Here is a 17,286-nt window from a genome sequence, read left to right as displayed (position 1 = left end):
GACAAAACCCAGAGGAGGAGGGGCTGGAGAGAGTTTCAGTTGAGGCTGGCTGGGGACATGGAGTGAAGTACAGACGTGGTTGTCTGGCTCACTACCTCCCAAAATGGACTCAGCTGAGGGGTCCTGTTCTCTGCACCTACATGCTCTGTGTTAGACCATGTTCCTGTCGTCTAATAAACCTTCTGTTTTACTGGCTGGCTGAGAGTCACGTCTGACTGCGGAGCTGGGGGGCAGGACCCTCCGGCTTCCCCAGGAGCCTGCCTGGGCGGACTCGCTGTGGGAAGCTCACGGAGGGGCAGAGGATGCTGAATGCTCCAAGGTCAGACCCAGGAAGGTGGAAGCTGTGTGAGCTGTTTGCCCTGTAGACAGGCTGCTCACAGAAAGGAGTCTTCCCCAGAATCCTGACTGGCTTCGTAGGGAGCAGTTCCAGAGCATCGCCCGGGGACTCCGTGACACGGGGGTCTTGGCCCAGGGGGAGGCAGTGACTCCTAGAAGCAGGGAAAGCAGCAGCACCACAGATCAGGGAGGTCTTGCAATGCCAGTGGCTGTCTGGGGTCTGGCACCCCAGGTACTCAGAGCAGATTGTCAAAGGCCAAACCCCTCTCACCACCGGCTCTCTAGCTCCCCCTTGCTTTCGGTCTGTCTTAGGCACCATCCTGGCCCTCATCCCCCTGGCCTCCGAGCACTGCCCAACCTCGATTGCATTTATTCTAACTGCCCCCTTCAGGGCAGGGTCTGGCAGCTACCCCCACTGCACAGACAGGGAACTACAGCACAGAGGGAAGAAGAGACTTGCTCGAAGACAAACAGAGCATCTGTGGCAGAGCTGGGAAATGAACATGTGTCTCCTGGGTCCCAGGATGGCACCTGCTCTTTCAACCTCCTGCCCCCTTCGTCCCTGGTTCAGTGGGAGCTGTGGGAGCTCTCTGGGGCACAGGAGCTGGCTGGTGCCCAGATGGAGCTACGTTGCCTATTGCACAGATCTCGCTTTTCCCCAACATTGAAAATGCTGCTCTAACCATACCAGGGCCTGCCAGGATCCTTGCAGCTGGTCCGTGCTAAATTGTGAACTGTGCCCTGGCCTCCCAGAGCGGGGCAATGGGAGAGGGTGGGGCTGGCCCAAGGCCCTGCTGGATTGCGGCTCACGCGTACGGGGTCCCGGTGCTACAGAGCTCTGTGCTGGGGCAGCGCTTTGTGGGGGTTTCACAGCTCCTCTCTCCAAGGCCTGTGTGGGAGCAGCCGCTGCAGAGAATCCCAGGCCTGATTCCCCCCACGCTGGGTCTCCTGAATGGCCCCTGCCCTGGGGGGCTCCATTCCTCACCCAGTGTCTCCTGCTGACTCTGCAGCAGCTGCACAGCAGGCGTCCTAAGGCACCTCTAGTCCTCTCCAGAGCTCAGGGGGACTGTCCTGGCATCGGACTGTCCTGGTGAATGGAACAATGGCTCCAGGCAACCGGAGAATGCCTGTTCCCCCGGCAACCTCAGTGACTGGGCACTTACCTGGCCCCATCATGCCAGTGGCTTAGCACACGGGTGTTGTGGTATTTAGGCTCTCAACCCCCCCTCCGCAGAGCAAGGACCTGCTCTCCCTCGTTAGCTGAGGCACAGAGCGGTGGGGACTCACCTGATCTCACGCAGAAGACTTACAGAGGAGCGGGGAACTGAACACAGCTCTCCTGGGTTCCAGCCCAATGCCTCATCTAACCACCTGTGCCGCCTTCCCGTGCCGTGCCACCAGCCCTGCCAAACCCTCCTCCTTGTCTCCGTCCCCTCCGGGCTCGACTGGTGTGACCCCTTGTGTCGAGCCGCCCCAGACTCCCTCCTGTGCGCATGCCGCTGCCCACTTCCTCACTGGCACTCGGCTAGACCGCCGGCACTGGGGCACTTGGCAGACGTGCGCCACCCAGCCAGGAGCTCGGGGAAGCCTCGGTGTGGTTGGTGATGCAATGGAAAAGCAGAGGTGGGCAATAGAAGATTCTCCTACCTGGAGTCAGGAGTGGGCAGAAACCTGCGCGTAAATGGGCCACCCACTTTCTGCTGCCGGTGGCGGAGCTGGATCTGCTGGCTCAGCGTTCTCCAGGGGCACCTGCCAGCTCTCGCTCTGCCAGAGCCAAGCCTGGCAGTGAGGGGATGAGGCTGTGCCAGCCAGCAGGGGCGTGTCACAATGGGCAGGCGAGTCACAGACCAGCCAATGTGTGACTCCCCAGCCATGGGATGCCCCAGCCCAGACTTGCTCTGGCCTCGCCAAGGCTTTAGAGCCTGTCCTTCCCCACCGGGGTCATGGGAGGGACATTCTGCTGTTATACCAATAAAATAAAAACCAACAGGATCTCATGAAAGGGAAAAAGGCAAAATACCACATTTATTGTGAATACAGAAAGAATCATAGTAAGCAGTTAGTTATAGCTATAACATTCCATTCAATCTCATATTTATTCACATATTGATTCATACAAACACACACACACAGGTTCTGCAAGGTTGTTATCATAGTTACCAGCCTTAGAGTTGGTCATGCCAAGCCACTGGCCAGGTGGCCTAGACATGAGGAGGGAGCAGGGCCTTGTCAGTCATCTGATGCTCCTGGAAGTTGGTTTGCAGAATCAGACCCCAAAGTTCTCACTTTTTAGAGTCTATTTTTATAGGAATTTCTTCCTATGCCAGTCTATGGGAATTGCTTCATCATGCTGTTGCTGAATCAATCAGCAGATAGCACATTCCTGAGGGCTCCTCGCTGCTAGATGTTATCTTGTTCTTTGGTTCTCCCATTCTTGAGGCTGTTGGGTGGATTCCAGTCTGCCCTCCGGGGGTCCTCTGGTTCCATCCCGGTTCCTCCTTCTCGTAACAGTGCAGAACGGGGATTCATGAACTCACCCCACCCCCAGCTCCCAGCCCACAGGGGAGGCTCTTTCCACTTTCCCAAGCTGCCGGGTGCTTTGGCCATGGGGTGTAAAATGGTCCCATCTCTGCTTCCTCGCCCATCGCTGCAACGACACGAAGCTGCTTTAATAGGAGATGCTGCCAGCTGCAGGGTGAGGGGGGGAATGGCTGTGGGGAGACAGATGGGTCTCCCTCAGCTGCGGACGCTCCTATATGTGCTATTCCCCTCCCCACACACCCTGCTGTGGGGGAGGTTGGAGAGGGGCTGCTCAAGGACCGGCCTAGAACAGGACACCTCCTCCCAGTTCTGAACATAGGAGAAGCCTGGCCCACTGGACTCAGTGCCAGGGTCCCAGGGATGCCGATGGGCTGTGGGTCAGGGAATCAGGGTGAGATTCTTCAGAGCTCAGACCCAACGTGATCTCAGCATGCTGAGCGCTGGGGGAATTAGGCCTGAACACAGTCACTCTTAGGGTTGCCAGGCATCCGGTTTTCTCTTTCGAAAAGAGACCCTGGCGGCTCCGGTCAGCACTGCCAACTGGGCTGTTAAAAGTCTGGTTGGTGGCAGGGGGATGAGGAAGGGGCCTGCAGCAGCTCTCTCTGTGGAGCTCGGGGGTGGTGCGAGCCCCCGCTGGGAGGGGGTGGATCCCAGCGGAGGGGCTGGGAAAGGCATTCGGCTGCAGGCTGGGGCCGGCAGGGTTAACCCCCGGCAGCAGCCTCTGGTGGCCAGGGGTTCCCTGCAGAGCGGGCTGTGGCCTTTAGGAAGTGCCTTCAGCCCCCTCCCTACCCGGCCCACTGCTCCCCAGCTGTTGGGAGCTGAGAGAGGAGGGGTCAGCCACCTGTCCTGGGGCCCACAACCTGCTCCCTGTGGGGCTACTGTGCTGGGTTCAACTCGGGACCATGCGGCCAGCAGGTAAGGGGCTGTGGGCAGGTCACTCTCCTCCCGGGGATGAATGGGCTGCGTGGAAGCATGGGGTAAAATTGGGCTGCTCTGCTTGGGAACGGGTCCAAACAGAGTCGGGCAGCAGCTGAGTGTGGAGGCCCCAGCCAGCAGCTGGGCTGTGGGGGAGAATGAAGGAGAGGGGTTGGGGGTCACTGCAAATGGTAGGAGGAGGAGGGGGGCCTGCATCAGCTCTCTCCCTAGAGCTGCTGTGATTTGCACTATGCTGGGGGAGCAGCGAGCCAGGGGCAGCAGTGGGATGGGTGTGTCACTAGCGGGGAATTCTCTCACCCCCCCCCCCACATTCCAGAGAACAGGAAAAACTTTTGTCCTCACCGAGCCAGGTGTCCAGGATTCATGGCTGTTAGAGCAGCCTCTGACACCCGGGAAATGCCAGGGCCGTGCTGGTGTGGCTGCTATTTAAGGGGTCACCTGACATCAATGCCTCCCAGACCCCCACAAACCACACCAGCCAGAGCCACCCGGAGCCTGCCCTCCAAGCCCCCTCCCGGGCCCCAACCCCCTGCAACAACTCAGAGCCCCCTCACACACCCATACTCCCTCCTGGAGCCTGCACCCCACATTCCCTCCCACACCCGAATTCCTTCCCAGACTCCACACTCCTCTCCCACACTCCGAACCCCTTGGCCCCAACCTAGAGCTCCCTCATACACCCCAAGCCCTTCATACCCAGTCCCACCCCAGACCCCGCACCCAGCTGGAGCCCTCATCTTTCCCCCCACACCTCAACCCCCTGCCCTAGCCCAGAGCTCCCTCCCGCACTCCAAACCCCTTGGCCCCAGGCTGGAGCACCCTCCTACACCCTGAGCCCCTCATCCCTAGCCCCACCCAGAACCCACACCTCCAGCTGGATCCCTCACTCCCCCACAAACGCCAATCCCCTGCCCCAGCCCTGGTGAAAGTGAGCGAGGGTGGGGAAGAGTGAGAGACGGACGAGGGGGGATGGAGTTAGTGGGGGTGGGTCCGCGGGGAAGGGATGGGGTAGGGGGAGGGGCTTCGGGGCAGCGGCGGGGCAAGGATGTTCAATTTTCTGAAACTAGAAAGTTGGCAACCCTCGTCACTCACCTTCCTGAGACGCTGGATCCTCAGGGCTGGGGCCGGTGTTCGGGATCAGCTTCTGGCCTGGGCAAAAAACACAGACAACATCAGGGATGTTCAGCGGTTCAGTGGCCAGCATAGCAGAGATCATCCCAGAGACGCAGCTGCTACAAATCCCTAGACGATGTCTCTCCAAAGGAGCCTCAGACACACTGGGCCAAATCCCAGCTGGGGTAAATTGGTCCCACTCTACTGGAGTCAATGGGCCAGATCTCCAGCTGGTGCAGGTCAGCCCTGCTCCATTGACATCAGTGGGCCAGATTCCCATCTGGTGTAATAATAATTAATAATCATAATGCACTAGCACATGACAGTCAAATCCAGGTCAGGTCTCATTGAGCTGGTAGCTTTACAGACATGATAAATGTCAATCCCTGCCCACAACGATCATGAGTGGATGAGAAAGAGAAACTGGCCAAGAGGTGGGCTTGGAAAATGGAGTTAGAAATCTAATAAGAACATAAAAACAGCCAGACTTGATCAGACCAATAGTCCATCTAGCCCAGTATCCTGTCTTCTGACCGGGGCCAATGCCAGGTGCTTCAGAGGGAATGAGCAGAACAGGACAATTCATGAGTGATCCATCCCCTGTCATCCTCTCCCAGCTACTGGCAGTCAGAGGTTTAGAAACACCCAGATCATGGCTAATAGCCATTGATGGACCTAACCTCCAGGAACTTATCTCATACTTTTTTCAACCCAGTTATCCTTTTGGCCTTCACAACATCCACACGTTCCATGGCAGAAGCCCACACAATTATAAAATGCCTGACACCATCCAGCTGTTCCCTTCCCCCTCCTCACATTGTGTTGGGGTCCAACAACTCACCTGGTATATTCAGTGTCTGGAGGAGACTGAGACGAGAATTTTTCACCTGGTTCTGGTCGTTCCTGTACTGGTACATACATCGAAACTGGCCTGAGCTCTGTACAGAGATGTCATGTTGATACAGTGACTGGCCTGGCATGACCTTTTGGCTTGATATTTCTTTACCATCCTGACAGAAAATAACTAAAGCAGCTAAAGTCTTGAGACGAAGGTGACACTGAGCCGAAATGCAGTCCCCGACCTGAGCTGAAGAGGTGCTCAGAGACAATTTAGGAGAAGGGAAGTCACCTGCAACAAGAAAGAGAGACTAAGGGTACATCTCCATGGCAAAAACCCAACGTGACAGCAAGTCTCAGAGGACAGGGCAACTGACTCAGACTCATAGAGTCACGCAAGGGGGCTAAAATTGAAGTGTAGACACTCTCGCTGTAGTGTGGACACAGGCTAGCACCACTTGAGTACCACGAGTACCACTAGTCCTCCAGTGCCTTCCCACAGTTCCCGCCGTGTCATAAATATAAAGGGAAGGGTAAACCCCTTTGAAATCCCTCCTGGCCAGGGGAAAGCTCCTCTCACCTGTAAAGGGTTAAGAAGCTAAAGGTAACCTCGCTGGCACCTGACCAAAATGACCAATGAGGAGACAAGATACTTTCAAAAGCTGGGAGGAGGGAGAGAAACAAAGGGTCTGTGTCTGTCTGTAGTCCTCTTGGCCAGGGACAGAACAGGAATGGAGTCTTAGAACTTTTAGTAAGTAATCTAGCTAGGTATGTGTTAGATTATGATTTCTTTAAATGGCTGAGAAAAGAATTGTGCTGAATAGAATAACTATTTCTGTCTGTGTATCTTTTTTGTAACTTAAGGTTTTGCCTAGAGGGGTTCTCTATGTTTTTGAATCTAATTACCCTGTAAGATATCTACCATCCTGATTTTACAGGGGGGGATTTCTTTATTTCTATTTACTTCTATTTTTTATTAAAAGTCTTCTTGTAAAACACTGAATGCTTTTTCATTGTTCTCAGATCCAAGGGTTTGGGTCTGTGGTCACCTATGCAAATTGGTGAGGCTTTTTATCCAACATTTTCCAGGAAAGGGGGGGTGCAAGTGTTGAGAGGATTGTTCATTGTTCTTAAGATCCAAGGGTCTGGGTCTGTAGTCACCTAGGCAAATTGGTGAGGCTTTTTACCAAACCTTGTCCAGGAAGTGGGGTGCAAGGTTTTGGGAAGTATTTTGCGGGGAAGGACGCGTCCAAACAGCTCTTCCCCAGTAACCAGTATTAGTTTGGTGGTGGTAGCGGCCAGTCCAAGGATAACGGGTGTAATATTTTGTACCTTGGGGAAGTTTTGACCTAAGCTGGTAAAGATAAGCTTAGGAGGTTTTTCATGCAGGTCCCCACATCTGTACCCTAGAGTTCAGAGTGGGGGAGGAACCGTGACATGGTAGCACAGTGGTGGGATTAACCTGAAATCATTTTGAGATCCAGTTGAGATTTTTTGAACTAGAAATACAGATTTTAAAAAGGAATTTTTAGGAAGTCCAGAAAGCAGCTTTGAAACTGAAAGCAGCTTGGTTTCTCTCTGCTTTGTGGCCAAGCAGAGACAAAAGGGGATTATCTTGTGAATTGCAGGTTTTCTTTGCCTGGGGGCAGGGTACTTAACTCCTGCAGGGAAATTCACAGTCTTCCAACCCAGAGGTTTTTTTTTTCTTTTCTTCCTAAAAGTAAATAGGGGGTGTGTGCTCTACCCATTTGCCTGGAGACAAAAGTGGCAGGGTTTTTTTTAGGATTTTGATTTTTTTTTGTTTTACAAGGAGCACAGGTTTGAAAAGAAATTTTTTTTTTCTTTGGGCTGGGTAAGCAGGTTTCCAAGTAGTTGGAGGTTTTTTGCTTTAATTTGGGCCCAGGGCAGAGACAAGGGAATTGTCTTTTTCTGTAGGCTGACAATCACTATCAGAGAATAGGTATTCTCTTCCAGCACAGCAAAATTTTACAGCCAAGTTTTGTTTGTTTATTTCTAAACCTCGGGTGTAAAGTTAGTTAAAAACAGAGAGGTTAGAATGGCCAAATCCTCGGCTCGATTACAGCTGAAATTAGCCAAATTTCAGGCTGAGGAAAAACAAAGGGAACATGAAAGACAAATAGAACTCATGCGGCTGGAGAAGGAGGTACAGGAGGCTGCCCACAAGAGGGAAATGGAGGCAAGGAAGCATGTGGAGGAGATGGAGAGGATAAAGGCCCAGCAGAATATACCAACAAACCCTAGCAATCCTTCTCCAGGTACCACTTCCCATCCCAGAAAGTTCCCCACCTACAAGGCAGGTGATGATACTGAGGCCTTCTTAGAAAACTTCGAAAGGGCCTGCCTTGGGTACAACATCTCTACTGACCAATACATGGTAGAGCTGAGGCCGCAGCTCAGTGGACCCTTAGCTGAGGTGGCAGCTGAAATGCCTAAAGAACATATGAACAAGTATGAACTGTTTAAATCCAAGGCGAGAGTCAGAATGGGGATAACACCCGAGCAGTCTCGTCGGAGGTTCCGAGCCCTAAGGTGGAAACCAGACATATCATTTACCTGACATGCCTACCACATTGTGAAACATTGGGATGCCTGGATATCAGGAGCAAGTGTTGAATCTCCAGTAAATTTGCCCTTCCTAATGCAAATGGAACAATTCTTAGAGGGTGTTCCTGAGGAAATAGAAAGATACATCCTAGATGGGAAACCCAAAACTGTAATCGAGGCAGGAGAGATTGGAGCCAGATGGGTGGAGGTGGCAGAGAAGAAGAAAACTGGTCGCAGTTGGAGCGGAGACCAGAAGGGACCACCCCAGACCACACCCTATTACCGGGGGCCGCCCAAAGCCCCACCTACCTCCCAAAGAACCCTCCAGACCCCTTATCGTCCCACCACCCCGTTCTCCAGCAACCCACCTCGCCCCGGTGACCCGTCAGCTGGACGATGTTTTAAATGTAACAAGCTGGGGCATGTAAAGGCCAACTGCCCCAAGAACCCCAACAGATTACAGTTCATTGCACCGGAATCACACCAGAGGTCCACAGGCCCAGATACCTCCCAGATACCCTTGGAGCGGAGGGAAACTGTGAGTGTGGGCGGGAAGAAGGTCACCGCGTGGAGGGACACCGGAGCACAAGTGTCAGCTATCCATGCTTCCTTAGTGGACCCCAATTTAATCAACCCAGAGATCCAAGTGACGATTCAACCCTTCAAGTCCAACTCTTTCAATTTGCCTACAGCCAAGTTGCCTGTCCAGTACAAGGGCTGGTCAGGAATGTGGACTTTCGCAGTCTATGATGATTATCCCATCCCCATGCTGTTGGGGGAAGACTTGGCCAATCACGTGAAGCAGGCCAAGAGGGTGGGAACGGTCACCCGCAGCCAGGCTAAACAAGCCGTGAGGCCTAGCTCTGTTCCGGAAACTTCTATCAGGGCCCGGTCAGAGGTGATGGACCCGGACCCCAGGCCAATGTCTGCAACAGCAGTAGTGGATCCAGTCCCAGAGACCCAGACGGAACCAGTCCCAGAACCGGAACCAGCCAAACAACCAACACCAGACCCCGTGCCAGCACTGAATCCAGTACTTGCAACCTCAACACCAGAGGGCCCCACCGAACCGGAACTGGCAGCAGCCGATAACCCTACACAAGAGGCTCAGCCGGAGCCTGAATCCCAACATAGTGCACCAGCGGAGAGCGGGTCACAGTCAACAGAAACAGCTCCATCCCCTATATCGCTTCCAGAGGGACCAAGCCTATGTCCCCAATCCAATGAGGAACTGATGTCTCCAGCATCAAGGGAACAGTTCCAGACCAAACAGGAAGCAGATGAAAGCCTCCAGAGAGCGTGGACGGCGGCACGGAGCAACCCACCGCCTCTCAGCTCTTCTAATCGATCCAGGTTTGTTGTAGAAAGAGGACTTTTATACAAGGAAACTCTTTCTGGGGGACACCAGGAAGACTGGCATCCTCAGAGACAGTTGGTAGTTCCAACTAAATACCGGGCCAAGCTCTTGAGCTTAGCCCATGATCACCCTAGTGGCCATGCTGGGGTGAACAGGACCAAAGACCGTTTGGGGGGGTCATTCCACTGGGAGGGAATGGGCAAGGATGTTTCTACCTATGTCCAGTCTTGTGAGGTGTGCCAAAGAGTGGGAAAACCCCAAGACCAGGTCAAAGCTCCTCTCCAACCACTCCCCATCATTGAAGTTCCATTTCAGCGAGTAGCTGTGGATATTCTGGGTCCTTTTCCGAAAAAGACACCCAGAGGAAAGCAGTACATACTGACTTTCATGGATTTTGCCACCCGATGGCTGGAAGCAGTAGCTCTAAGCAACACCAGGGCTAAAAGTGTGTGCCAGGCACTAGCAGACATTTTTGCCAGGGTAGGTTGGCCCTCCGACATCCTCACAGATGCAGGGACTAATTTCCTGGCAGGAACTATGAAAAACCTTTGGGAAGCTCATGGGGTAAATCACTTGGTTGCCACTCCTTACCATCATCAAACAAATGGCATGGTGGAGAAGTTTAATGGAACTTTGGGGGCCATGATACGTAAATTCGTAAATGAGCACTCCAATGATTGGGACCTAGTATTGCAGCAGTTGCTCTTTGCCTACAGAGCTGTACCACATCCCAGTTTAGGGTTTTCCCCATTTGAACTTGTATATGGCCGTGAGGTTAAGGGGCCATTGCAGTTGGTGAAGCAGCAATGGGAGGGATTTACACCTTCTCCAGGAACTAACATTCTGGACTTTGTAACCAACCTACAAAACACCCTCCGAACCTCTTTAGCCCTTGCTAGAGAAAACTTACAGGATGCTCAAAAAGAGCAAAAAGCCTGGTATGATAAACATGCCAGAGAGCGTTCCTTCAAAGTAGGAGACCAGGTCATGGTCTTAAAGGCGCTCCAGGCCCATAAAATGGAAGCATCGTGGGAAGGGCCATTCGTGGTCCAGGAGCGCCTGGGAGCTGTTAATTATCTCATAGCATTCCCCACCTCCAACCGAAAGCCTAAGGTGTATCATATTAATTCTCTAAAGCCCTTTTATTCCAGAGAATTAAAGGTTTGTCAGTTTACAGCCCAGGGAGGAGACGACGCTGAGTGGCCTGAAGGTGTCTATTACGAAGGGAAATGTGCTGGTGGTGTGGAAGAGGTGAACCTCTCCATGACCCTTGGGCGTATGCAGCGACAGCAGATCCAGGAGCTGTGCACTAGCTACGCGCCAACGTTCTCAGCCACCCCAGGACTGACTGAACGGGCATACCACTCCATTGACACAGGTAATGCTCACCCAATTAGGGTCCAACCTTACCGGGTGTCTCCTCAAGCTAAAACTGCTATAGAACGGGAGATCCAGGATATGTTACAGATGTGTGTAATCTGCCCCTCTGAAAGTGCATGGGCATCTCCAGTGGTTCTAGTTCCCAAACCAGATGGGGAAATACGTTTTTGCGTGGACTACCGTAAGCTAAATGCTGTAACTCGCCCAGACAACTATCCAATGCCACGCACTGATGAACTATTAGAGAAACTGGGACGGGCCCAGTTCATCTCTACCTTGGACTTAACCAAGGGGTACTGGCAGGTACCGCTAGATGAATCTGCCAAGGAAAGGTCAGCCTTCATCACACATCTCGGGCTGTATGAATTTAATGTACTCCCTTTCGGGCTGCGAAATGCACCCGCCACTTTCCAAAGACTTGTAGATGGTCTCCTAGCGGGATTAGGAGAATATGCAGTCGCCTACCTTGACGATGTGGCCATATTTTCGGATTCCTGGGCAGACCACCTGGAACATCTACAAAAAGTCCTTGAGCGCATAAGGGAGGCAGGACTAACTGTTAAGGCTAAGAAGTGTCAAATAGGCCTAAACAGAGTGACTTACCTTGGACACCAGGTGGGTCAAGGAACTATCAGCCCCCTACAGGCCAAAGTGGATGCTATCCAAAAGTGGCCTGTCCCAAAGTCAAAGAAACAGGTTCAATCCTTCTTAGGCTTGGCCGGTTATTACAGACGATTTGTACCGCACTACAGCCAAATCGCTGCCCCACTGACAGACCTAACCAAAAAGAAACAGCCAAATGCTGTTCAGTGGACCGGAAAGTATCAGAAGGCCTTTAACAAGCTTAAAGCGACACTCATGTCTGACCCTGTACTAAGGGCCCCAGACTTTGACAAACCGTTCCTAGTAACCACAGATGCATCCGAGCGTGGTGTGGGAGCAGTTTTAATGCAGAAAGGACCTGATCAAGAATTCCACCCTGTAGTGTTTCTCAGCAAAAAACTGTCTGAGAGGGAAAGCAACTGGTCAGTCACTGAAAAAGAATGTTATGCCATTGTCTACGCTCTGGAAAAGCTACGCCCATATGTTTGGGGACGCCGTTTCCACCTGCAAACCGACCATGCTGCACTAAAGTGGCTTCACACCGTCAAAGAAACTAACAAAAAACTTCTTTGGTGGAGTTTAGCTCTCCAAGATTTTGATTTCGACATCCAGCACATCTCAGGAGCTTCTAACAAAGTGGCTGATGCACTCTCCCGTGAAAGTTTCCCAGAATCAACTGGTTAAAATCGTCCTTGAGATGTGCAAAATATTGTTAGTCTTTATGTACTTGGTAGTATATTTAGAGATGCATGTGTCTTATTAACTCTGTTTTCCTAGAGCTCCAGGAAGAAATCCCAGCCAGTGTTTCACCCTAGCTGAGATTTGGGGGGCGTGTCATAAATATAAAGGGAAGGGTAAACCCCTTTGAAATCCCTCCTGGCCAGGGGAAAGCTCCTCTCACCTGTAAAGGGTTAAGAAGCTGAAGGTAACCTCGCTGGCACCTGACCAAAATGACCAATGAGGAGACAAGATACTTTCAAAAGCTGGGAGGAGGGAGAGAAACAAAGGGTCTGTGTCTGTCTGTAGTCGTCTTGGCCAGGGACAGAACAGGAATGGAGTCTTAGAACTTTTAGTAAGTAATCTAGCTAGGTATGTGTTAGATTATGATTTCTTTAAATGGCTGAGAAAAGAATTGTGCTGAATAGAATAACTATTTCTGTCTGTGTATCTTTTTTGTAACTTAAGGTTTTGCCTAGAGGGGTTCTCTATGTTTTTGAATCTAATTACCCTGTAAGATATCTACCAACCTGATTTTACAGGGGGGGATTTCTTTATTTCTATTTACTTCTATTTTTTATTAAAAGTCTTCTTGTAAAACACTGAATGCTTTTTCATTGTTCTCAGATCCTAGGGTTTGGGTCTGTGGTCACCTATGCAAATTGGTGAGGCTTTTTATCCAACATTTCCCAGGAAAGGGGGGGTGCAAGTGTTGGGAGGATTGTTCATTGTTCTTAAGATCCAAGGGTCTGGGTCTGTAGTCACCTAGGCAAATTGGTGAGGCTTTTTACCAAACCTTGTCCAGGAAGTGGGGTGCAAGGTTTTGGGAAGTATTTTGGGGGGAAGGACGCGTCCAAACAGCTCTTCCCCAGTAACCAGTATTAGTTTGGTGGTGGTAGCGGCCAGTCCAAGGATAACGGGTGTAATATTTTGTACCTTGGGGAAGTTTTGACCTAAGCTGGTAAAGATAAGCTTAGGAGGTTTTTCATGCAGGTCCCCACATCTGTACCCTAGAGTTCAGAGTGGGGGAGGAACCGTGACACGCCGTGTGCCCAGAAACGTCAGACTGGCAAAGAATTCATAGCACATCTCCGTTTTCTGCAGCTCTCCGAGCCGTGGGCCGTGCCCCAAGAAGCTGTATGTAGCCCCACACTGGAGGGAGAGCAGAATCAGTGTGGGCACAGCAGTGTGCCTGTTCTCGCACGAGCTCGGCTAACTCGAGAGGAGTCACTGAGTGCGGATAACTCAGGTTAGCTCTGCAGTGAAGGCAGAGCCAGGCAGGGAACGAAGCATTAGTGATGGATTAGTGAGAAGTACGCTTGGCTGATTGAAAGAGCCGTTTCTCTTCACGTTGGAATTAAAATAAATACAGTGCAACACAGGAGATTGAAGACAAATTCATTCTAACAGGTTTCAGAGTAACAGCCGTGTTAGTCTGTATTCGTCTCTAAGGTGCCACAAGTACTCCGTTTCTTTTTGCAAATTCATTCTAGTGCAGTGCCCTGGTCTCATCAATACACTCCTCTATTAGCACTGACTCTGCCAAGATTTACACATGGAAAGTTTGTTAAACATGTATCTCAGTGACACTGGGCCAGATCCCTGGCTCATGTAAATCAGCCCTGCTCCATTGGAGTCAAGAGAGGTATTCTGATTTATGCCTGCTGAGGATTTGGCCAAGATGGGTTTCACTTCCAGTAAAGTTTAAGGTCTGTCACTGTGGGAAGTTCCATTTACAGTGCGATTACCAGGATTTCAGGCAGGAATTGTGTAAGAGGCATTGCCCACCCATCCGCCTCCTACACTTCCCCAGCCGCCCTCCCGTTGCCATTGTCTGGAGGTTTCACTCCTTTCTATGTCTCCCCTTCTTCCATGTCTCTTGTGCTCTCACTCACCTGGGGAGCTGCAGGGCTCCTGGCCTGTGACCCCAGCACCTGCACCAGACAGGAGAGGGGGTGAGTGGCAGACACAGCAGCTCTAACTATATTAATGTCACGCCAGCTACACTGGGGTGACATTAATATAAATAATTAAGCTAAGACAAGGCAGAAAATCCCAACTCAGGATCATGTTGCAAGAGCCATACACCCCAATCCCACAATTGGAGCCATCTGTGGGCCCTGGGTCTCACCATGGCTATCGATGGAAAGCCCTAAGTGGGAATCTTACAAAGTTTGAATATTTGCAAGGCAGGATTAAAGTTTCCATTAACGTCTAAGAAATTTGTTCTAATAGTAAAACGCTCCTCACCATGTAACCTGCTGAAAACAAAGAACACGAACATTCATGATCTTCAAAACATTTTCTCACTCTCTTTACTTTCCTAATCAGCTTCAACTCTTTGTCCTCGTCCCTGAAATGAGCTCCGCACAGCCAGTCCTAACCCTGTCATTTTTAGGTTTGTAACCTCAATATCATCCTTTTAATGCAGGTCCATTCTATGTACTATTAAAGATCTGCTCACCGGCTCAGACTTTCAGAGCTGTATAGGTGATTTGGATGCTCAGTTGCCATGAATTTGAACAAAGTGTCCAAATCCCGTAGGCAGCTTTGAAAATCTCAGCCATAGGTTGTAATATATATGTGAGTACAATACACACACACAGGGACATTAGATATTAAATAAAATAGCTAGATATCAAAACAATGTTCTGAGCATTAAATATTCTCTCAGAAATTGGTAAGAAACTTTGGCCATGAATTTCAAACCAGTTTTTAAACCCAACATGAAATAACTGCTTAGAGCTCAGTAGAACATCAATGTGCAGCTGTTCGTTTAAACCATTTTTACCATAACTTCCCCTCCAGGCTGTTTCCCATGTCCCCCCAGCACAGGCAGACCTATAAACCTGCCTGCCCCTAAACCACTAGGCAGAGGGCTCACTGCAAACTCACAGAGCAGCCACAGCAGGATCATGGGGTGATCGAGAGCCGGCGACTCAGCCTGAATATCCCACAGCAGCATCGAATCTACATCTCTGATGAACAGTCACTGGGGCTCTGTGCCCCAGGTCCCTCCTTCTCCCTTCCTTCTTCCGGCCCGGACAGGCTCTGGGCTCTTGTAGCGTGTCTCAGGGAGGCCCTGATGTGTCTGTGGCCAGAGGGGCCCTCCCTCATGAGATGAGAATGGAAACATTATTCACCATCCCCCCCACACACATCTGGTCTCTGCATCGGGGAGAGCTGGACCCCCTGGTTTCCCATTGGAACCTCCCTATGACAGGCTCAGTCCTGCTGAGCCAAAACTAGTGAATTTCTAAATCCATTCCCAGGAAAAGGGCAAATTCCTCTTGACAATTTCCACTATTTTACCACTAGCTCCAGCTGTCCCCTGAGACGGGAGACACAAGGGCGTGTTGTTGGTGTGAGCTGGTGTCTGTCTCGGCGTCTCCACCCTCCACAGCCTGCCGCATGCACCACTGCCAGGGCGGGCGTTGTGTGTGGGGGTGAATTTATCACCGAATGATGCACAGGGGTCATTAACATCTGTTCTGAGCTCCCAGCCTGCTCTGGCAGTGTGAGCTCTCACTCCACTGGCCTCTTCACTGCGCACCCTCAGCCCTGCCCCCAGGGGCCGTGTGTCCCTGTCACACTGACCCAGGCCTGCCCGGCCCAGGCATAGGGCTCAGGCAGACACTGTGCCTGCAGAACAACCAGACATGGAGAGGGAAGGAATGAAAACCCAGCATGCCCCAGGTGTTCAGGTGAAGGGGACCTGAGACACTGGCATCACATGGAAAATGGGGACCATGCCGGTAACACCAGGACGTGGTCTGTGTACAGCACTCCCTTTGGCTGGGGGTGATACAAAGGCCGGGAATTGGCTGGGCACAGGACCTTAGCACTGGAAAGCTAATGTGCCACTATATAAGAAGGGTAAACGGGATGACCCTAATAACTGGAGCACTGTCAGTCTGATGTGGCTTCCCGGCAAGATAATGGAGTGGCTAGAATTAAAGGAGGGTAAGATAAGAATGTAAGAATGGCCATACTTGGTCAGATGGTCCAGATTGACCCACCTCAAAGAATTCTAATAGATTGGTGAGGCATGATTTCCCTTTACAGATCCCATGTTGACTCTTTCTCAACAATTCATGTTCATCTACGTTCCTGATAATTCCTTTCTTTACTGTAGTTTCAACCTACTTCTCTGGTACTGAAGCTAGGTTTTCCAGCCTGTAATTGCCAGTATCACCTTTGAAGTCTTTTTAAAAAATCGGAGTTACATTAACTAAGCTCCAATCATATGGTACAGAGTCTGATTTAAGCAACAGGTTACATACCACAGTTAGTAGTTCTGCAATTTCACATCTGAGTTCCTTCAGAACTCCTGTATCAAGTGGGAGTGTTTCCAGTGGGGTCCCACAAGGATCAGTTCTTGGCTGTAAACTATTTACCATTTTCATTAACACCCAGAAAAAAACATAAAATCATCACTGAAAAAATAAGGTGAGGTGTAAATAATCACGAGCACAGGTCACAGACACAAAGCACATTCTGAATGGCTAGGGATAGAACCACTGAATCTCAGGGTTGGAAGGGACCTCAGCAGGTCATCTATTCCAACCCCCTGCTCAAAGCAGGACCAATCCCCAACTAAATCATCCCAGCCAGGGTTTTGTCAAGCCTGACCTTAAAGACCTCAAAGGAAGGAGATTCCACCACCTCCCTAGGTAACGCATTCCAGTGCTTCACCACCCTCCTAGTGAAAAAGTTTTTCCTAATATCCAACCTAAACCTCCCACACTGCAACTTGAGACCATTACGCCTTGTTCTGTCATCTGCCACCACTGAGAACAGACTAGATCCATCCTCTTTGCAACCCCCTTTCAGGTAGTTGAAAGCAGCTATCAAATCCCCCCTCAATCTTCTCTTCTGCAGACTAAACAATCCCAGTTCCC

The 17,286-nt window shown here is 51.0% G+C and overlaps 1 protein-coding gene across 1 annotated transcript; it reads right to left on the bottom strand.

The window, feature by feature from the left end:
• Positions 1 to 2,854: 2,854 nt before the first annotated feature.
• LOC311511550 (uncharacterized protein) lies at positions 2,855 to 15,345 on the bottom strand. Its single transcript, XM_084612232.1, has 4 exons — positions 15,281 to 15,345; positions 5,768 to 6,055; positions 4,906 to 4,962; positions 2,855 to 2,983 (listed from the first exon to the last, which is right to left on the bottom strand). Exons 1-4 carry the CDS (start codon positions 15,300 to 15,302, stop codon positions 2,862 to 2,864), a joined length of 489 nt encoding a protein of 162 aa, XP_084468358.1. The 5' UTR covers positions 15,303 to 15,345; the 3' UTR covers positions 2,855 to 2,861.
• Between the last annotated feature and the right edge of the window lie 1,941 nt (positions 15,346 to 17,286).

The sequence above is a fragment of the Lepidochelys olivacea genome, assembly GCF_965140295.1.
Source record: "Lepidochelys olivacea isolate rLepOli2 genome assembly, chromosome: 23".
In the NCBI taxonomy this organism is placed as follows: domain Eukaryota; kingdom Metazoa; phylum Chordata; order Testudines; family Cheloniidae; genus Lepidochelys; species Lepidochelys olivacea.
Note: the sequence above shows the minus strand (reverse complement) of the source record. Positions and strands in the feature narration are given on the sequence as shown.

What these genes read in the sequence shown, in the direction of transcription:
- LOC311511550 (XM_084612232.1), bottom strand. Translation starts at nt 15,302, where the DNA reads ATGATCCTGCTGTGGCTGCTCT. An exon ending in GATCCTGCTGTGGCTGCTCT is followed by an intron (nt 6,056 to 15,280) that starts GTGAGTTTGCAG and finishes TTCTTGTTGCAG; the next exon opens with GTGACTTCCCTTCTCCTAAA. An exon ending in GGATCCAGCGTCTCAGGAAG is followed by an intron (nt 2,984 to 4,905) that starts GTGAGTGACGAG and finishes GTGTCGTTGCAG; the next exon opens with CGATGGGCGAGGAAGCAGAG.